At 48.2% G+C, this 22,000-nt stretch overlaps 1 protein-coding gene across 1 annotated transcript in view; it reads left to right on the top strand.

The window, feature by feature from the left end:
* The window catches only part of Ptpre (protein tyrosine phosphatase receptor type E), a 145,963-nt gene extending 125,551 nt beyond the window's left edge, over positions 1-20,412 (top strand). The window contains exons 11-21 of the mRNA XM_041666815.1: positions 1,034-1,153; positions 2,615-2,778; positions 3,343-3,478; positions 4,146-4,295; positions 4,605-4,698; positions 6,154-6,230; positions 7,425-7,559; positions 12,139-12,264; positions 13,064-13,230; positions 15,693-15,828; positions 17,454-20,412. Of these exons, the coding sequence (XP_041522749.1) occupies positions 1,034-1,153; positions 2,615-2,778; positions 3,343-3,478; positions 4,146-4,295; positions 4,605-4,698; positions 6,154-6,230; positions 7,425-7,559; positions 12,139-12,264; positions 13,064-13,230; positions 15,693-15,828; positions 17,454-17,528 (1,380 nt within the window). The 3' untranslated portion in view covers positions 17,529-20,412. The remainder of the gene's footprint in view (positions 1-1,033; positions 1,154-2,614; positions 2,779-3,342; positions 3,479-4,145; positions 4,296-4,604; positions 4,699-6,153; positions 6,231-7,424; positions 7,560-12,138; positions 12,265-13,063; positions 13,231-15,692; positions 15,829-17,453) is intronic.
* The last annotated feature ends 1,588 nt before the right edge of the window (positions 20,413-22,000 follow it).

The raw sequence follows: 22,000 nt of genomic DNA, 5'->3' as shown, positions 1-22,000 counted from the left end.
GAGTTCCTTTTCCTTGGTGGCTTTCATTGTGGTCTTCGTTTCCTGAGCAGTATATTGCAAAACCCAACTGGCATCTTGTGACCTGAGGAGACTTGAGGGTAGGGCAGCCAAGAGTTCCCTGGGGTCTGAGACCCCTGTTCCTCTCTTTGGAGGAGCCTTTCCAGGAATAATTGCTTGAGAGTCCTCAGAACCCCGGGGGACCAAGATTCACCCAGACCAGACATTTTTAGTGCCACTACAGGCCACGTTCAATGCCCTGTGACTGTAGGCCAGCTTAGATCAGGATACAGGGAGGGGTGATGTTTGTCCCCTAGTGTTGTGACAAGGATGTTGGTCTCCGTTGTGCCAGGCATCTTTTACTTCAGGAGCATTTTGATCCTGGAGAACAGGCCAGTTTGCTGTGCTATTCACTAGCCATTTCTAGAACAAGCCGTGAGGTGTCTGGAAGACTTACTCAATTTTAGAGACGTCTCCAAGGAAGACATTGTACAGCTCTTTGTCCTCTAGGGTGGTTCCCATTGGCCCGCACGCTGTACTGATGGACAGCTTACTGCCTGTTAGGGGCTTGGCTCAGGTAAAGAAAAGCCTCTGTGGCCACGAGCACCCCATAGGTTCCCATGCTAGCGTGACCTTGTGAATGGCACACAGGGTGGCAAGCATGAGTAGCCTGGCCAGAAGGAAACAGAGTTCTGGGCCCCAGGCAAATGCTCAGGGAGGGCATTCTGGGGGTATTGGGGCAAGGCTCACTCAGCCAGAGGGTTGCTGGGGTCAGGCTCCCTAGCTCTGAAGGGAACAGCTTTAGCATGGACAGGCATGGCTGGAGTAATAAGATGGGAGGGATGAGATGTTACTTGTCCAACCCGAAACACTCTGGTTGGTCCCCAATCACTTTTGCCACCGAGACACTCTTGCAGGGTGTCCTCCCAGCTCCTGGGAAGCTGGCTGCTGACCTGGGTCACCTGACTTTATGCAGCTAGTGGGAGGCCATGCCTCAGACTGTATCTTGATTCTTTGCTTCGATTGCTCCTCACAGGAAAAGTGCTACCAGTACTGGCCAGACCAGGGCTGCTGGACCTATGGGAACATCCGTGTGTGCGTGGAGGATTGCGTGGTTCTGGTGGATTACACCATCCGCAAGTTCTGCATCCATCCGGTACGCATAAATATCTCGTGCTGGCTTCTTGGGAGCTAGGTTGTTGGGGGGGGGGGCTTTACAATGTGAAGAGCTGCCCTGCCTCACCCTACTCCCAGCGTGGCAGGAACTCTCACAGAGGCTGTGACTGCCGGGCTGGAACATGTGACAGACTGGGACAGAGTTAGTAGATCAAGGACCTGAATCTGCAGAGCGCTGGGCACTTTGACTCCCAGCCACTGCACTAGGTCTCCCTAGGAGGTTGCAGAGCCAGCTGGAGGGGTACAGGATTCAATGGGGAACCTTTCCCACTGCACCAAGCAGGCACTAAGCTGCCAAGTTATACCCAGGGTCCAGTATGATGTCTTTCACACCGTAGCATTGTGAAACAAGGCTGCTTGTTTGTTTGTTTTGAGACAGGGTCTCACTATGTGGTTCAGGCTGACCTAGAACACTGTGTGGAACATACTGGCTTCAGACTTCCAGAGATCCATCTGCCTCTGCCTCTGCCTTCCAAGTGATGGGATTAAAGATGTGAGCCACCATGTCCAGTGACAGGATTGTTTTATAATGGTGTCAAAATTATGTTCAGCATCCCTCCAACCCCTGTGTTTTTCATGTTTGTTTCAAGACAACCTTCAATATAAATGCTTGTGAACAGGACAGATGAAATGAAGACTTCAGAGATAGGCCATTTTTATCAGGAATCAAATGTAAAACAATTGGTGTGATTAGGTTGCAAAATCTCAATAGAAGTTTCTAGAAGCCACTATAGAATGTTTTTGAAAGGATGAACTGGGTGTGTGGCACAGTGGTAGAGCATGTACTTAGCATGCTCTGAGCCATCCCAAAATTATTATCCCTTGCTGGTCTGTCTCCTAGATGCACTAGAACACACATGCATGCAAGTGTGCATGAGCACAGGACACCCCCACACACACACACATGCACATGCACAGAGTTCTAAACACACCAGTCTTGTCTTCTGCCACCATCAGGCTCAGGAGAACCATGCTACAGAGGCTTGAGAGATTTCTGAGGAAGGGTCTGGGGTCTCCAGTGTATAGGCTGAGCCTTTGTCTTTTCTTCCTACACTGACTCTTTGAGAATTAAAGAATATGCTAGTGTAAAAATATTTTAATTGAAAAAATTAAAATTAAAAAAAAAGAATATGCCGGTGATGGCTCAGATCCCCAGGAGTGAGGTGGGGCTGTCCAGACAGAGCAGGCTGGCCTACCTCACAGCTGGAGGATCTGAGCATTAGGGCCAGCTTTGGGGATGTGTGACTACTGGGATTCTGGCCTGGGAATAACCGGCAGTGGGAACTGCATACTTAATCGGTAGGGCACCCTGGTGTTCCAGGATTCTCTGTGTTCTTGGACACTGACCTGGTATGAGCCCCCCAAACTGTCCCTCAGGAGGCGATGCTGAGTGGTCAGGGTAAGGGGGCTCCACCTCTCACTTCTCCCTTCTCTGTTGCAGCAACTCCCCGAGAGCTGCAAAGCCCCGCGGCTGGTCTCACAGCTCCACTTCACCAGCTGGCCTGACTTCGGGGTACCTTTCACCCCCATCGGAATGTTGAAGTTCCTGAAGAAAGTGAAGACACTCAACCCCTCACATGCCGGGCCCATTGTGGTCCACTGCAGGTATGTCAGGAAGGAGCAGGACCTTTGCAGGCAGCTGCGACGGCGGGGCTGGGGGGGGGGGGGGTGGCGGGGCTAACTGGACAGTATGGGGGAGCAGAGCTAAAGCTGGTGAACAGCAGCTATCCCACTTTGTCTCTGGAGCAAAACCCCAATGTGTAAACCTCTTCAAAGCTGACAGGCCCAGGTTGGTGGCTGATAAGGGAGCCCTGGGCAGGTCCTCTGCTTTGTCTTCTATACTACCTGGTATCCCAAGGATCACTCAGTTCCCATACCAGGACACAACCACAGTGGAAACAAGAAATGTTTGGGAGTATGCATACAAGAAACACACACACACACACACACACCCCGGCTTCAGGGTCTCTAGCCCTGAGCTAAATTACTGGGGCTGCAGTGCCCTCTGGTGGCCAAGCATAGATTTGCTCCTTATTCTCCCAAGTTGCACCCTACTTAATTTTGCCCTAGGCTGTGTCCTTTGTCCCCCAGGTTTCAGGCATCTTCCCAGGCTTGTCACTTACTTCAGGGAATGTGACTCACGAGGTGGCATCTTTCTCCTCCCTGAAGCGCGGGCGTGGGACGGACAGGCACTTTCATTGTGATCGACGCCATGATGGACATGATACACTCAGAACAGAAGGTGGATGTCTTTGAGTTTGTGTCTAGAATCCGCAATCAGCGCCCTCAGATGGTCCAGACAGATGTGAGTGGCACCTCTTCCTGCCCTGGCCTAGGCATCACAGAGCACCCAGGTGCCTTCGCCACACTCCATGGGCCCGTTTCGTTTTTTATTGTTTTTGTTTTCTGTGGTTATTTTGTTGTTGCCTTGTTTTGTTTTATTTTTATAGTACCGAGTATTGTACCGGGTCTGTCATGTGAATTCACCCTACCACTCAGCTCTAGTCTCAGCCATCTTTTTACTTCCTGATATGTAGTCTAACTGAGCTGCCCAGCCTGGCCTTGACCCAGTTCTGTAGCCTGAGCAGCCCTTGAGCTTGTGATTTTCATATCTCAGCCTCCTGAATAACTGGAATTTTAAACCTGCACCACCAGGCCCAGCTTAGAGGCCTGGTTTTGATAGACATGTGGCCAGAGGCTGTCAGTATGCCCAGTGTCCCCCCCCCCAACTCTGTCATTACCTCCCACAGAGTCTCAAAGACTGAGGACCCTTATCCTTCATATGATCTAAGCAGCTGGCATAGCCCCTGGAGCCCCCATGAAGGCAGTGGCCATCACTGTCATCTTATGGTACCCTAGACAAGCATGATCATTAACAGACTCTTGTCCTTTAGCCTTCTCTTATCAGCAGAAGAAGTGAACCCTCCTCTGGGCTCAGGGCAGATTTGAGCAGCACCCCTGTCTCCCTGCAGGTACAGTATACATTCATCTACCAAGCCTTACTGGAATACTACCTCTATGGGGACACCGAGCTGGATGTGTCCTCCCTGGAGAGGCACCTGCAGACGCTACATAGCACAACCACCCATTTTGACAAGATCGGGCTGGAGGAAGAGTTTAGGGTAAGCGTTTCCTGGAGTCTTCCATGCCATATAAGAGCTTAGGGTGATTGCCGCAAGGCAACTCCCTGGCCCTGGAGCGGGCGTCTGAGGAGCCTGTGAACATGGTGTCTACTTAAGTGGAGCCTTGAGGTCAGAAAGTTAGGAGAAGGGTGTCAGGTGGCTGGCTTCTGGGAAAGACTAGCAGTGCAAGCTCCACGTGGGGTCACTTAGTCTCCCAGTGTCAAGGCAACCTCTAGAGACGGAGACAAACTTCTGCACAGGTTCCCTGCCTCAGGTCCGTCATCCTCCAACTCCCTTCCTTGGTTGCAGAAACTGACCAACGTGCGAATCATGAAGGAGAACATGAGGACGGGCAACCTGCCAGCCAACATGAAGAAGGCCCGTGTCATCCAGATCATCCCATGTAAGGCAGTGGGCATGTGGCCGCAGGTCCTGAACCACCCATGCTAGGGAGCGAGGGCCTCTGGGTCCAGTTCTGGGCTCTTGGGAGCTGTGTCCAATGTCAGGAAGAAAGGACCCTCCTGGGGCCCTCTGGAAACCTCCAGAGACCCTGAGGGTTTCAAGCGGTGCCTAGAATATGGCTCAAAGGCAAGGCACGAAAGCTTTATAGGGAGGGCTCACTGGAACCTAGGAAGCTTGCCTCAGATATGACCTGGTGTCTGATCAGTGCTCTCTAGAGCCTGGAGGCACCTCCCATACACAGGAGAGAGTGAATAGTATGGCCAAGATCATGCACATGTCAAAGGGTAAATCAGACCAAAAATGAATTCAGCCAAGTCCTTCAAGGGGGGAAAAAAGCACTTGCCTTGGGGACTGCATAGCACTGACCTAGAATAGACTTAACTCTGGCCTGCCATCGAGGACTGAGACGACCGAGGCAAAGACCCATAGTAGCCAGAGACTCACATCTCCCCTCCCCTCTCCTCCGTCCCCTCAGGTGAGGAAGGAAGAGAAATCTAGCCAGAGAAGCGTGTGGGAAGCCGTGGTTTGAAGAGAAGGCAGTTCAGGTCACACACAGTGTTTCTTCACACCCTCCGTGGAGCAGAGGCTCAACCACCGCTCTCCACCATTGCATGGCTGTTAACAAGCCTTCTGCTCATTATGGTTGCCTCTTCTCCAGAAGCAGAGAGTTCTCGGAGGCTAGGCAATCTACCCCCAGCCTCCGTCCCTTGGTTCTCTGTGGCCTCAGTGTATTCCCCTGGCAACTTCAGCTCTTATCTGGTCACCCTCCCTTTGTTCCTAGACACAGTATGTTTAATGCTTCTATAGGGGGACATATTTCAGTGATTCATGACAAATGAATATAACTGGATTGTTTACAGAGCTTCCCCGAACCACTTTATGAACCTGCTGGATAATGGGACGGTCCCTAAAAGTTGGTTTTAGTAAGAATCTTGCTCTGTGCCTCAGTTTCTTTACCTGTTGCTGTAATGAAAGGCCTGATTAAAAAGAAAAAACAAAAACAAAACAAACAAACAAACAAAAAAAACCAGTCTAAGTCAGAGTTGATTCTGGTCCATGGTTCCAGGGTGGGGTGTGGAGTAGGGAGAGTCAAGGCAGAGGGAGCGTGAAGCAGCTGCGCATATGACATCCACAGGAAGCGAGCAACGAGCCTACACTGCTGCCCAACCAGCTTTCTCCACTTCCATAGTCTAGGATTTCCTTGCCAGAGAATGGCTCTGCCCACGATTAATATGGGTCTTCATGTCGGTTAATGTAAACAAGGTAACCCCCACACTTTGCCCAGAGGCCCATCTCCTTGTAAGCCCTGATCTGTCAAGCTGACGATTGACCTTGGCCATCGGGGTCTATAAGGCCGAGTTGAATCCCCACTAACAGAGGAAATCCTGCTTTGCAGATGACTTCAACCGGGTGATCCTCTCCATGAAAAGAGGACAAGAGTATACAGACTATATCAACGCGTCCTTCATAGACGTATGTATTGCAGCCCCGTATGTGTTTGGTGCAACATGGGACTCCCTCCTGTACGAACATATGCCCTTGAGCGTGAACAGTGCTTTACACGCAATAAGGAGCATCGGCACATGATTTTCCTGGCAGAATTACTTGTTCTTCAAATAACGAATAGTGAGCCAAGTCTGCTAGTACACACCTGTAATCCCAACACTCGGGAATTAGAGACAGGAATACCAGGAGTTCAAAGCTAGCCTCAGCAACATAGGGATTTTGAGACCAGCCTGTACTACATGAGACCCCGCTTCCAAAATTCAAAATAAGGGAAAGCTGGCTTATCAGCTAAGAACACTCGCTGCTCCTGCATGGGGCTGGGTTTGGTTTGCTATCCCCACAGGGTGACTCATAACCACTGGAACACCAGAGCTGAAACTGTCTTTTGGTCTCCACAGGCACCAGGCATGTTCATGGTACACATACATACATACATGTAGCAAACACTCATAGACATAAAATTAAAAGGCAGTACATCTTTAAAAGACAGAAATCAAGCAATATTGAGCTGGAATTGGGGCTTGTCTCACTGCTGACGACTTGGCCGTTTCCACATAACCTCTGAAGGATGGCTTCTCTGCATTGGCATATTATGACACCGCAGTTGTGTGTGTAGAACATGTGTCGGCTCTTGAGTGATGTCTGTGACTTTAACCCACATAGACTGGGTGATCATCTGACTGGGGACACATGGGGGCCGGGCTCCATTCACAGTGGAGTTGGAAGAGAAAGAGACAAGAAGGAACCCTGCGGCCCACAGCCTAGATAGGCGCTCTGTCTACACTTGAGGGGACAGATGGAGGTGTTGAGACTATAAGTCCCCTGTTCTAGCTCTGCACCCAGGTCCTCTGCATCACTTCAATGGGAATCTAACTGTGACGCACAAAAGCCCATTAGAATCAAGGCCACTGAGTGCCGTCCTGGTAACCTGGAGCCTTTGGTAGCCCTTAGAGATGACCTCAGCTCCTGAAGGCAAGACATGTTCAGCACCCAGATAAAGTGGCATTTCCTGCTTCATGGGTGTGTCCGTGAGCTGTATACACCTGTGACAGGCCCTGGAATGTTGGAGGTGCTGACATCACCCCTGGGCTGTCCTGAGGGCCTGTGGAGGTGCTAGCTCTGGGGACAGGTAGCTCACCCCTAACCTCTGCTTCCCCCAAGGGCTATAGGCAGAAGGACTACTTCATGGCCACACAGGGGCCCCTGGCTCACACAGTCGAGGACTTCTGGAGGATGGTGTGGGAGTGGAAGTCACACACAATCGTCATGCTGACTGAGGTGCAGGAGAGGGAGCAGGTGAGCAGGGCATCTGTGCACAGGGTGGATGTGAGGGGGAGCAGGTGAGCAGGCCGTCTGTGCACCAGGTGGATGTGAGTGGGAACAGGTGAGCAGGGCATCTGTGCACTGGGTGGATGTGAGGGGGAGCAGGTGAGCAGGGCGTCTGTGCACAGGGTGGATGTGAGCAGGCCGTTTGTGCACAGGGTAGATGTGAGGGGGAGCAGGTGAGCAGGCCGTCTGTGCACCAGGTGGATGTGAGTGGGAACAGGTGAGCAGGGCATCTGTGCACTGGGTGGATGTGAGGGGGAGCAGGTGAGCAGGCCATCTGTGCACCAGGTAGATGTGAGCAGGCTGTCTGTGCACAGGGTGGATTGAGGGGGAAAAGGTGAGCAGGGCGTCTGTGCACAGGGTGGATGTGAGCAGGCCGTCTGTGCACCAGGTGGATGTGAAGAGGTTAGCTAATGGTATGTTGCCTCAGCAGTGTGGGGCCTGTGAACACAGGGGTGAGATCAAGCCAGGAGGGCTGAGGAGGGAGGGAGAGACAGAGGGAAGGAGGGAGGGATAAAGGGAAGAAGAAAGGGAGGGAGGGTTGAACAGATGGAGAGAGGGAGGCTGGGATGATTGAGCTCTTACAAGGCAAATAGCCTCGGCCTTACGCATCTTTACACTTGCCTTGATGTTCCACTGTTTTTTTTTAAATGTCAAGGTCACAGCCTGTACATGCAAAAGGCATTTACTTACTGTTTGCAAGACATAAAGGCAGACATTGATCTATGCCCCTGGCTGTTGTCCTAATGAAGTTAGATGACTTTGGTATTTCTTTTTTCCCAGACATTCACGTGTGGCCTGATGTCACAACCCCCCCACCCAAAATAAGCTTTATTAGTATCGAGTATCTCTCTAAGTGCTACCCCAAGATATGGCCATGACCCTGAATCTGTGTTTCGATTTTTTTTTTTTTTTTTTTTTTTTTTTTGCTTTAAAAAATAAACCTGGAGCTGGAGAGATGGCTTTTTGGTTGAGCATTAGCAGCTCTTCCAGAGGTCCAGAGTTCATTTCCCAGCAACCACAAGATGGCTCTCAGCCATCTATAATGGGATCTGATGCCCTCTTCTGGCCTGCGGGTGTATATGTAGATAGAATATCATATACATAAAAAAAATCTTTTAAAAAATGTAAACCAACTAACCAACCAACAAACTTTACCAAGCTTCATCTTTTTTAAGGGAACAGTTGCTCGGGTTTAATGTGTTCATAGTGTGGGGCAAACATATCTTCTGTCAAACTCCAGGTCATGGTCACCACCTCAAAAAGAAACCCAGTTCATTAACACAGTCACCTCCTCCCTCTCCGTCCCAGCGCCAGACGACCCCTGCTCAGTTCCCTGACTCTGTTGACTTGCTTTGCTGGACACTGCTCTAAATGCAGTCACACAGTATGTGCTGTTTCAGGAGTGACTCCTCATTTGCCATCATGTGGTCAAGGCTCATTCATTTGAGCATAAATCTGGAAGGCTGAACTTCATTCTTTTTTAACTTCATTCGTAACATAGATAAACAATGTATCTTGTTCATATCCCCCCAATTCCCCTTCCCTCTTCATCTCTCTTCCCTCAGATATCCCCATCACGTCCCCCTTCTCCTCTCCTTTCCCTTTTCTTGTAACCCACTGAGTCCCGATTAATTCTGCTTATTGGAATGTGGACTGGTTTTGTTAGCTTGCTTTTGAGTGGGTCTTGAGCGAGTTCACAAAAGGAATGGCAGCATTTCATGCGCTCCCCCTTCCCCATCTTCTGGCTCCTAAATTCTGACTGCCTCCACTTCTGTGGCATTCCTTCCCTGAGCCTTGGTGAGGCCTGGATGGGGCAGGGTTGATACAGGTGTCTCCTGTAAGGCTGAGCCCTCAGTGCAGACTTCTTTATTGACAATATTTTATCATGTAAATGGCTATGCAGCTTGTGTTTCCCCGTTCACCAGCTGACGGACACTTGTGCTGTTTCCACTTTGGGGCTGTTGGGATCCTGCTGCTGTGGATGTTTCTGATCAAGTTTTTGTGCAGGTGTAACTTTTGTGTTTCTCATCTACACACCTGTGAGGGAAATCACCTCCTTACACTGTAACTCCGTATCATAAACTTTTCATCATCCGATACTTTCAAGATTTTTTTTTTTAAATTATGTGCTCAGGAGGTGGGTGGGGGGAGTGCTTATGAGTGCAGGAACTCACCAAGACCAGAAGAGGGAGTCAGATCCCCTAGAGCTGGAGTTATAGGTAACAGCTGAGTTGCCTGATAGGGGTTTGAGAACCTTCTGGTCCTCTGAAAAGAACAGTGCCTGCTCTTAGCCTTTGCCCCATACTCATTTACACCCCATCTCAGTGTTCAAAGATCCTGTTTGTCCACAGTCTTGACAACACTGTGTTTTGACTCTTGATTAAAGCTATCCTAGTGGATATAGTATTTGTTTTGTTGTGGGTGGGGGTGGGAGTTTGAATCTACTGGACATGGTAGCAATAGCTGTAATCCCAGCACTTGGGAAGCGGCGGCAGGAGGATTAGAGAATCTCTTTTATCCTCTGCTACAAGATAAATTCAAGTATAGGCAATAAACCCAGGTGAGGGGACACTTTTAATATATTCATGCCTAAAGAAACAGTTTATTCTGTTTGTATTGCAACTTTGTATAAAGAATTCCATTGTGTGTAGTCTTCTGATATTTAATTTTTCTAGATTGAATAGAGATTTTGTTATTTTTCTACCTTTATGTCTGCTGCTATGACTCAGCCACTATTTCTTTGTATTCTGTAAAAAAAAAAAAAAAAAAAAAAAAACATCCTCTGCATCCACTTCTTCAGTCCTTCCTACATCCCTGACAATGGGACCAATTCCATCCTGTTGCTTGATAAACAGTGATGACATGCATCTTGTTACCAGTGGTTAGCAGGTGCCAGGTAGACAAAACGTCAGATTGCAGATTGTCCAAGAGTGAGAATTCACTTGCTGTCCAAAGTGTTTTTTAAAGTGAATATCAGCGAGGAATAAGACGTATTCATCGGCCTGCCTAGTGTTCTGAGAGTTGTCAGGTACCCTGATCCTTGCTAAATGAATGTTAGTTTAGCTTTTTGTGGCTTTGATTGGCATCTCTCATTCCTACAAGGTGGAACACCACCTTACATATCTATGGATGTCTTCTTTCTTGCATAAAATGTTTCCCCTTGCTTTTTTACCTCTGTTATTATTATTATTTTTCTCATTGCTGTGACTGTGAAAAAAGCACCTGAAAAAAAAAAACAGCTTAAGGAAAGAAAGATTTACGTGGGATCATGAATCCAAGGAAAACCCCTCATGGCAGCCAGAGCACAAGGAAAAGCCATCATGGCAGCCTGAGCACAAGGCATCCGTTCACATTGCTTCTGCAGTCAGGAAGCAGACAGATGCGCACATGTGATCCCCTCACTTCCTCTTGTCCGTTCATTCTGCTACTCCAGCCTGTGGAGTGACACCATCTATCGTCCAAGTGTGCTTCCCTCCGTCAATTGAATCTCTCTGGACACAACCCCACCAGAGACTTAGTGTGTCTCCAAGGTGATTCTAAACCCCATCAACGTGTCCCTCAAGATTAGCCATCAGGCATCAAAGCACCTGTTTTCCTAGTGGGCTGTTTGCTTTGTTATTGCTCTAAGAGTTCTTCATATATGGCCGACGCTCATCCTGTGCTGACTTCAGGTGGCGAGCACCTTGCTGCCATCATCAGCATCCCCTTACTCTCTGTATGATGGTTGTCAACGAAGCAAAGTAAACTTCTTTGGAAGCTGTTGTTTCTGTCTTTTGCCTCAGGAATGGTTCAATCTTTTCTGCCTTCTTATTTGGTGAGACACAAAAAATGTTCTTCAAAGTAAAAGTAAAATGTTCTTCCAGGTCAAGTCGAAATGTAGAGTAGTGTTGGTCGTTTACTGCCTTGATTATAGGAGACGCTTCAGTGTTCATGTCAGCCTTGCACAGTGAGCCTGGGATTTCATCTTCCAGTTCCAGTGCCGTTAGACTTTCTTTGGGACCGCCAGCTCCCCAATAATGACACAGAGACTTATTATTAATTATGAAAGCTTGGCCTTAGCTTAGGCTTTGCCCCAACTAGCTCCTATAACTTAAATTAACTCGTTTCTATCAATCCATGTTCTACCACCATGCAGCTCAGCTACCTCTTCTCCATACCATATGTCCACCTTCGTCAGTGTCTCCTAGTGCCTCTCATGTGCCTAGATTCGTCTAGATGGAGTTCCTCATTCCACACAGAAGTCCCACCTATGCTCACCTGCCTAGCTATTGGCCATTCAGCTCTTTATTAAACCAATCACAGTGACACATCACACGTGTGAACAAATACTCCACAACATTCCACCCACTGACTAAGTCTTCGGTCCTCTCATGTATCACAGTTCCGTAGATCAGCGTCTTTCCAGACCTGATCTCTGCTCACATCAACAGACACTAACGGATTCATGTCCATGTTCACATAAGATTTTCTGGTCACATGAAATGGCCCAACATCCATTCTGCGCTGTAAGTGGCCACAGCCGAACATCTTATTTTGTCTCCCCTAGGATAAATGCTATCAGTATTGGCCAACGGAGGGCTCGGTGACGCATGGCGATATAACCATAGAAATAAAGAGTGACACCCTGTCCGAAGCCATCAGCATACGGGACTTCCTGGTTACTTTTAAACAGGTATTATGGCTGTGATTCCCCCCAAACTCTAGTGGACCTCAGGAAGCACACCACTCCGTATGCGCTTACTGCTGTATCAGGGTAGACTCTGTACCTGTCACCATCCACCTGTTTCTAAGTCCCAGGGAACCCCAAGGGGCCAGTGGAGCAGCTGGCAATAGGCATCCTATGAAACTCTAGTTCTGTGGTCACCTGCCTCATGCTGAAGGATGAGTCTGATGACAAAGAGGTTAATTTACTGGACCTTGCTATCTCTCACTGCTTCTGGGGAGAGTGACCGTAGCTGGGGTTGGAGGAAAGAAGGACCTGAAGGAAGGTAGACAGGCTTCTTAGGCCCCTTCCAGAACCTCTCACTGTCCCGGTCCATACTGGACCTTGAACCCTAACCACACAAAGCCTGGGCTGTCTGGGGCAGTGAGAGACAGAGGAGTTCCCAGGCTGCACTCAATTCTGAACTGAGACAATCTGCTCAGGAAAGCTGCACCTGTGCAAATGCTTGTTCCCTCGGGGCCAGCCTGAGTCGCTGGGCTTACCTCCTGCCCTTGATGGGAACCCAGAGCCTAACTTCCCAAGAAATGTGAGTTTTATCACGTTTACTCACGTGGCGAGTGAAGCTACCAAAGCCCCTGAAAGGGCTGGGCAGAGCCTAGTGGGGGCGTCTACAAGAAAGCCTAGTCATGGCTAGCCAGACCCTGGCCTGCCTAGGTGGGGTTTGAGACCCAGAAGGACCCGTGGGCAGGCAGGCAGATATCTGGCAGGATGTGGGCCAGTTTTCACCAGACTTCTCCCCCATCTGTAGCCCCTGGCCCGCCAGGAAGAGCAAGTCCGCATGGTAAGACAATTCCATTTCCATGGCTGGCCTGAGGTTGGAATCCCAGCCGAGGGCAAAGGCATGATCGACCTCATCGCAGCCGTACAGAAGCAGCAGCAGCAGACCGGCAACCACCCCATCACAGTGCACTGCAGGTGAGCTGCCCCTCCCCCACGGCGCCCTGTCTTGGCAGTCCAGCCAAAGCAGCCGGAATGTTTCTAGAGACCTACTATGCCGCTAGGGGGCGCTGGAGAGTTGCTCTCGGGGGATTATTTCCCTAGACTGTCACCTTCCTTCCCTTTCATCCATGTACATGTAACTTCACAGATGTGCATAAATGCCAGTTCATTACGCATGCAGAACACATATTCCAGGTGGATTCAGAATGGGCACAGGGTACTATGTCTTGTTGAAGTCACATGAACATCCCAGGAAAAGTCCTCAGATGTCCTTCCGGAATTCAGCTAGCCTGTGTCAACTCTAGCAGGCAGCTCTGGCTCTGGCTGCCCCACCCCTACTGACCTCCCCAATGTAGATTAATGATAGCACAGGATGGAATATGAGGACCCATTGAACATGAAGTTACATAAGTGTAAGCCGTGAAGGTCAGAGGTCAAGCCCAGGTGTCGTACCTCAGGTGTGAACCACCTTCATTTGGTTTTCTATTTACTGATTAAGCTATGTTGGTTGGCCAGGGAGCCCAGGGCATGCTTTTTTCATGGAGCATCTGGGGATTGAACTCAAGTATCACACAGCCAATACTTTCCCGACTGAAGCATCTCCCCAGACCCCAGTCTTGGATCTACAAAGTAAGACTCTTCCAGCACTCATAATACCCACAATCAGGCTCAAGGGTAGAGACATATTCCTGTTGTCCCTAGAGATGGCAACTAGCCAGGTCTATGCCAGCATCATATAGAGAAAGAGTGGATGTGTGACAGACCCCTAGCTCCCCTACATCCCTGGCTGGGTAGGTCCTGTCAGAACTATGCTACCTACTGTAGTGATCTTGGCCACACTTGCAAAGCCCTGGCAAGCAGCAGTTTAAGATGCTTTGAGCGGGGAGGGGGGGGTGATTCTCACTAGCTGTTGGGACTGTGCTTCTTTCATTTCCTGAACATTTTACTCACTTTAGGACACTCTTAATTTCCACCCATTACCCTATCCCTGATTCCAAGGAGCCCCCTCCCCCCTGCCCCCGTTTAATGGGAGGGATGGATACTCTCCCTGTGTGGATAACCCACCTAGCGTACTCCACGTCTGGCCAGCAAGTGGCGCTCACACCTCAGTTTTTAGTCCCAGGAGCCTTTCTGGCACTCCCTGACAAGGCAGTAGAAATGAGAGTCTCTTTGCTCTGCTAGCTGGAGATAAGTTCTACAAGCCTGGGGCAGCAGGTGGCAGCCATGGGGAACCACAACAGTAGGTCCTGAAGGTCAGAGGAAGCCCACATTTGTGGAGATTCCAAGAGGTCCAAGGACAGCCATGCCCTAGCAGAGGCCACTAGAAAAGGTGCCCTTCTTTAGCCTCTCCCAGACCCCTTCTGAGAGGCCTGGCTCATCAGGCCAAGGACCATCAGGGGAGCTCACTGTTCCTAGCAGAGAACTTCCTATCAAGCCACTCCTGAAACACCACCTTTAGGTGCCAATATTACTCCAGAATCTAGGCCTTGGCACTAGCCGGGATCTCTTCTCCTTATACCTAACAGAAAAAGTTAGCATTTCTAATGCTCCTAGGCAATGCTGAGCTGACAGGCAGGCAGGGGACCATACTTTTTGTAAGTACCACTGAAAAGCCTCCGTGTTGTCCCCACATACAACATACATATGTTGTAAGTATGTTGACTACTTACCATGCTTAGGGAAGCAAGCAGGGTTCTGTTTGCTGCTTCTTGATGTATTATGTGTATAAGCGATCCTTTAAGCTGCACTCGAGGGGCTTAGGGGATGGCTCAGTCAAGATAGTGTTTTGCTGTGCGAGCGTGAGCCTTTACTACATGAAAAGCCTTGTGAGGTGGTGCACATCTGTCCTCCTCAGTGCTAGTGAGGCATAGACAAGCTCATCCCTGGGAGCCTGGAGACCAGCCAGCCTAGCCATGGCAGTGAGCTCCAGGTTCCGTGAAAGAAGGTGGAAAGCTACAGGGTAAGATGACCAAGCTTAGTCCTCTGGCCTCTACATGCATGCACACACACACATGCATATGCACACACACACGCATATGCACACACACAACCATATGCACACACATATGCATATGCACACACACAAGCATATGCACACACACAAGCATATGCACATACATGCATATGCACACACACAATCATGCACACACACATGCATATGCACACACAAGCATATGCACACACACATGCATATGCGCACACGCATGCATATGCACACACATGCATATGCGCACACACATGCATATGCGCGCGCACAAGCATATGCACGTAAACAGCATCAAACATACAGATGCAGTCAGATGTGGGCGCCCTTCTGTGACTGATGCTTCAGTTCTGCCCTGGCACTCGAGGGTGGGATGGTGGTGCTAAGTGCCCAGGTCTCTTCCCCATGAGCACTCCTGCTAGCTTTGCCCTCACTCTGTCCGTTCCCTCCACAGTGCGGGAGCAGGGCGAACAGGTACGTTCATAGCACTCAGCAACATTTTGGAGCGAGTGAAAGCCGAGGGACTCCTCGATGTGTTTCAAGCTGTGAAGAGCTTAAGACTTCAGAGACCACACATGGTGCAAACCCTGGTAAGATCCTGAACGATCCGATGTTCCAGGAGAGATCGGAATTGTTTCATGTATTTGATGTCGGCTTTATTAAAGGGGCGCCTGCTGTAAGGGAGGGGAAGCAGGGTTCATTTCCCAGAGTGCCTGACCCACCTACAGCCTTTCACAGTCAAGCTTTCCCCGGGTCTTAGGAGGGAAGTCTTTCCAACAAGACTCAAGAGGAGGAGCTCTTGAGCAAATTTTATTTCCATTTAAAAACACTGTTACAGAGTTCAAAAGCAACCCTAAAGTTCAAAGCCCTGCAGCTTGTTATTTTCAGTGTTCCGCTCTTGCCTTCAGTCTGTTTGCCTTTGGAAGGTCTCCCTCAACCTCAAGGCCCCTCGGAGGGTCTTGCCTGGGGGAGTCTTCTAACATCTGATTGCTCTACATATTCAGTTTCCTTCCCCAGTACACCCTTCCTGGTGAGAGGGAGAAATTCTGCCCTGGATTCCAAAACGCTTCACGCTGAAGGGGCAAGTGCCGTTGTCAAGGTTGCTCTTGGTCGGCATTTCCCAGAGCCTCCTAATTAGGACTTCTCCCCCACCTGTTCATTCTCTGCATTAACCACTCTTGACAGGCAGCCTGACCATGGGCAAAGACAGGTGTTAGTGCCGGCGATAATAGAAAGGCCCCACGTGAGCCTAAGACATTTAGTCTTGCAAAGTCTAATGAAGTATGTATGACTATAAAACCATGCGATTCATTCGCCTAACAGTTGGAAATTAGGCACTGTGAACTTTATTTTTCAATGTGAAGACTGTGATGGGTTTTTTTTTTTTCCACCTCAGAAGTGGTTTTCATCCAGCTGTGGCAGCATAAACCTATAATCCCAACACTTGGGAGGTAGAGACAGGAAGATCAAGAGTTTAAGGTCCTTCTTGGCTACAGTGTGAGGTCAGGCTAGGCCAAGCAACATGAAACTCTGTCTCAAAACAACAAACAGGTAACACACACACACACACACACACACTTGCTTCCTGGCCTTGGGGAAGAGGATAAAGCACATGTCTTGAAAGCATAAGGACCTGAGTTTCATTCCCCAGAACCCACAATAATTTTAAAAGATAAAAAAAGATGGGCCTGATGGTATATACTTGCCTTTACCTCCAGCTGGGAGGTCGAGGCAAGCTTCCTGGGGCCACAGGCAGTCAGCCTAACCTTGACAGCTTCCAAGCCAGTGAGAGATCCTGTCTCAAAACCCAGGTGAACAGCACCTGAGGAAGGACACCTGAGTCTAACCTCTGGTCTCCATGTGCAAGCAAACACATGTGTACCTGCACACGCACAAATACACACACATGTGCACACATAGTCGCGAAAAAATTTTTCAATGCCAGTATGAAAAGTAGAGATGTTTTCTTAAGGCCTCTCTGAAAATACACTAGAACGAAACTGAAAATTGATGTTTTCCACATAGAAAAACAGCTTGGTTTAGAAAATGTCTTGTCCCTAGAACTGCATTACATAACAGAAGCTGATGTGTGGGAAGGAACCACAGACTTTGGGGCGTCAACGGACTGACTGACATCTGGGTCTCTAATGCATCTTTTGATTAAATGCATCAAGTATGAGAGAAGCAGCTTAATACACTCTTGTTCTCTTTTCAGGAGCAATATGAATTCTGCTACAAAGTGGTACAAGATTTTATTGATATATTTTCTGATTATGCTAATTTCAAATGAAGACTCCTGCCTTAAAATAGTTTTTAATTTAATGGTCAGTATATTTTGTAAAAAGAAATAATGTTAATTTATTTCCTAGTGGACATTAATATCCTTCCTAATTCCTTTGTATATATTTTGTTATGTTCTAAAGGCTATCTGCTGTAAGGTTATTATTAAGTCTTAAATGTCCTTTTTAAAAAATGGGAATAATTGTTAAGGTCAAATACTATCTGGGAAGATATATATTTCTGCTAATATCAGTCAATATCTTAATTCTGTAAGATTCACATCATGCGATGTCACATGTCATGCATCTGTAAATGTAGCTCTTAATATGTCAAATGTGTTTGTGAAAGACACTAAACATGAAGCCCCTTGTGGAGGAAACCGTTGAGGACTCAGAATCAGGACACATTTACTCTCCCTGCCAGCTGTTGCATCCATCCAGGGCATCAGGGTGTGACAAACAGTACAGATGGAGGCATTGGGACAGTTCTAGGTCTCAGTCCTGTGGCTCATCTTTACATTTGGAAGATCAGAGGAGGAGGCGGGTATGGCAGTGTGTACCTGTGTCTCTAGCACTTGAGGGGCTGAAGCATGAGGATTGCCTTCAGGCCCAGGCCAGCCTGGATTCTGTCTCAAAAACACACATTAAAAATAAAATTCAGATCTTGCCACCTAAATCTGGGTCTCAGACCCACTAGGGTAGATGGTGGCTTCCCAGTGAATTTTTATAGCCGTTTATTTATGAAAGGCTGTGTCTTTGCCACTGGAGACTCAATGAGAAGAGATGCTGGTCCCAGGACATCCCGTCTCACAGGCCTGCAGTATCCCTACACTAGCCATCAGAGCTGTGTTCCTGAGCAACCACTTGTCCATCTGCCTGTGAGTCTGGCTCAGAATCCAGCCAAGTTCATTCCCAGTGTCCCTTCCACTGGCCCAGCTTCCTGTGCTGACATTAACTGAGCCCACAGGCTCAATGCAAAACTTCTTCCTTCCCTTCCTCATTAAAATAAAGTGTTACAGACACACACACACACACACACACACACACACACAGTAGGATGACCACAAGCAAGTGTACTGTAAACTTCCTGACAGGCATTTTGGTATATCGGATTTTCTTTGTAAAAAGTTAAGATGATTTGTAAGAAAAGAAATCTTCAAGTCTAGATTTGTACAGTTTTTTAAACATCCCACTCTTTGGTGTTCAAGAGAGAGAGAATCCTAATTTGAAATCTAACTTACCTTTGGATGGAAATGCTGCTGAGGCCGCTGAACCCAAGTGGCCGTGATGGGCACACTGCCAGAGAGGAGTAGGTTAGGGGAAGGAATGGGGGGGAGCGGGGTGAATGCAGAAACACAGACTTCAATATGATCTTCCTGTGGCATTTAGGTGCCTAGCAGATGAGCACAATGCAAAAACAACAACAAAAAAGACATCTGGTCTAACTCACTGAAGGCTTTGAACATACGCAGTTTGGATACTTTTATTTAAAAGCGGTATGAAAATATTAAGGCCTTATTTGTCATCTCCACGGAGGACCGATCATGCCTGCCTATCGCACTGCTTGTATTTGTTTGTTTATAGTGTGTATGGGGACAACCCCAGAATCGGCCACCGCCTCTTACAGGTGAACAAGTCACCAAGATTCCCTTACATCCCACAGCTCTCAGTTCCATCCAGAGGCACTAGCTGGTGCCCAGCATCCAGGGTGAAAGCAGGGTGAAGCTTCTGTCATCGCCGCTGGTTGCACCCAGGACTGGCTCTGGATGGAGCAGGTCCTGCCCTTCTCTGTGCAACAGTGAAGCACAGGCAGAAGATGGCGCGGGGGGGGGGGGGGGGCTTTCCTGGCCAGTGGTTTCATTTTTTTTCATGTTAAACCTCAAGCCCAATGGCTTTCTTTGACTGAAGCAGGACAAAGGGCAGCAAGCTTCCACTCTGCACCGCAAGCCAACTGCACCCACGCCAAAGTTCATTCATGCGCCTTGGCACCCCAACTTAGTTACTCAGAATCCCAGGCATCTCTTGTATCAAGAAATGCCTTTAGGGTAGACCTTTTCAGGATATCTAGAAAAAATATTCTATTTGTGTGTTTCCCCTCACCTCAGAGCTGCCCCAGGTTCCCCCATAGGAGGCCCACTTGTTTTTAAGCAGCTTGTCTCATTCCAGAAACAGAAACCACCCTCTGGTGGGCACATTTGTGGCAGCACTTGTATTTCTTTGAAGGGACAAATCCCTCCAGTCTTTTGTCTAATGCCACAGCCAAATTCAGCTTCCCTAAGAACCTTGGTATGCAAGGGGCATCCTAAGTGGGGCCTCAGCATCTTCTCTGTGTACCTGGCATGTCCTTCTTTCTTCAGTCAAAGAAGGTCTGGTATATTCCAGTGAACAGCCTGGCTCCGACAACGACCTTCTCATTTCTCTGTTGCATGCAGTTGTGTCCCAATGCCAAATAGCAGTCAGAGCTGAGTGTTCTGATCAAGTGCGTTCTTTGGTCACTGTGTGACCTGCTTTACTCTCTCCACATGCTAGATGAATGAGGAATACACACCTGTGTTTTCCAAGGTATTTTTTATGTGTTTTTAAAAACTTTTTAAAATGAGCCTGATACCTGTGTTTCAGCATTTGGAGACATGGCCATGTTGTTGGGTTTTTTTTTTTCATGTATTTACTGATATATATATATATATATGTATATATATATATATATCAGTATATATCAGTATCGTTTGTAACCAAACCATGTTTAATTTATGTGTAATCTTTCTATGTGTATGCGTCATGGTCGCCAACTCTCATATTTTCTTTGATTACATTTACCGTTTGATCTTGCTCTGATTATAACACCAGTGAATGTCGCTGAATTCTTGGGACATGCAAAATGCAAGATCGAGAACATCCTGATGCAAGAATAAACCTCTGAAAACCAAGCTGTGCCTGTGCTGCTTTGGTCACATTTCCGAACTTCGTTCCCCTGCCCAAAGTCCCAGTCCTTTTAGCACGAGGGCTAGGAGTGTAGTTCCGTGGTCAAGAACTTACTTCGCATGTGTGGGGCCCCAAGTTAGAACCCCGGTACCAAAGACAATTTAGAGTCTTACTTAAATGTATGTGCGTGTGTGCAAGTGCATGAGAACACAGATACATGTACAGGTACACAGTAATGGAAAAGTAACTAATACAGCAATTGGCTCCTGGAACACACTGGCTGTGACAGACCTAACCATGTTGAGTAGGTGCAGACGGTGGAAGCATCTGAAATTTGGGGCTGGAAAAACCATTGAGTGCTCAGAGCTTTAGTGAGCTGTTCTGTGGGAACTTGGACAATAACGCTGAAAGGTGTCGAACCATGGAGGCTGGTCTTGCGGAGTTTCAGAGGGAAGCAACGACTGTCAGGCTGCTTGGATGTTTCGGAACTAAGACTGTAGGTTCTGCTCAGCGGGAACTGACAAGAGTGCAGGGCCACCCGAGTGAAACCTTTCCTGGGACAGTTGGTGCTGGCTGACTGGGGCTGAGAAATTAGCTGTGATTAAGAGATCAGAACCACTGAGGAGGAATATTCTATTATTCCTAGCCTAGAGTTTCCTTGTTTGGGACACTGTGCGGAACCTAGTGCTGAGACCTGAGCGTTTCAAATCTTCTTACCTTCTCCAGGGGGAAACCCCAGAACACAGCTTGGCGATGTAGGTCCTGTGAAAACGATCCTAATTAACTTGACTGAAAGCGCTGGCCAGGGGCTATAGCAGCTACAAGTAGTATTTTGTTCAGTTAATCCTCCTGACTGCCTTGAGCTGGAGCACTGAGAACATCATTCAATAGACCAGAAAACTGCCTGTCAAACTGTGACAGGCTTGCCCTAAGTCACACTGCCATGAGCAGGCAAGTCAGATTACACACTATTAAACTAAATCAGTTTTAGTCAAGGGGCTGAAAAATTTCATTTGGAATGCTGATTCTCACTAGGTGCCTGGCTTCTGCCAACCAAGGATCTGCTCCAACCTTACACAGTGGCTCAAGCGCAGAGGCCTGGAAATTTTGCTGGAGCTAAGCTCGCCATTCCAAGGAAAACAGATACAGTGCAGGGGTGTGTTTGGACAGAGAAGACAGCAGTTGGTTGTGGGAGGGGCAGGAGCAAATGACAGCAAAACAGAGTCAAAAAAAGTACAATGTCCCTTTCTTGGGAATCTCCCACCATGGTTTCTGCTGGGAAACTGACCTTGCTAGAGACTGTGGCTAACCACTTGAGGAATGGGTATTTGTTCTCAACTACAAAATTAGCCAAGAAAACAGGTATTTCTCTCATGTTCCCACCAACGTAAATGAAGGATGTGTTCTATGAAATGTGTCTTGAGCACTGGTGTCACCCCGGGGTGAGCATGTTAGTTTATTGTGCAGTAGCCACAGGTGTGTGTGTGATACACTCATCCACCCACACAAGCAGTCAGGTGTGGAGGATCTGGCATGGCTTTCTTCTTTTGAAAGATATAGT

Source organism: Microtus oregoni, unplaced genomic scaffold (genome assembly GCF_018167655.1).
Source record: "Microtus oregoni isolate MIOR12 unplaced genomic scaffold, Mior012 000016F_ref0000370, whole genome shotgun sequence".
In the NCBI taxonomy this organism is placed as follows: Eukaryota; Metazoa; Chordata; class Mammalia; order Rodentia; family Cricetidae; genus Microtus; species Microtus oregoni.
This window is presented reverse-complemented; position numbering and strand designations above follow the sequence as displayed.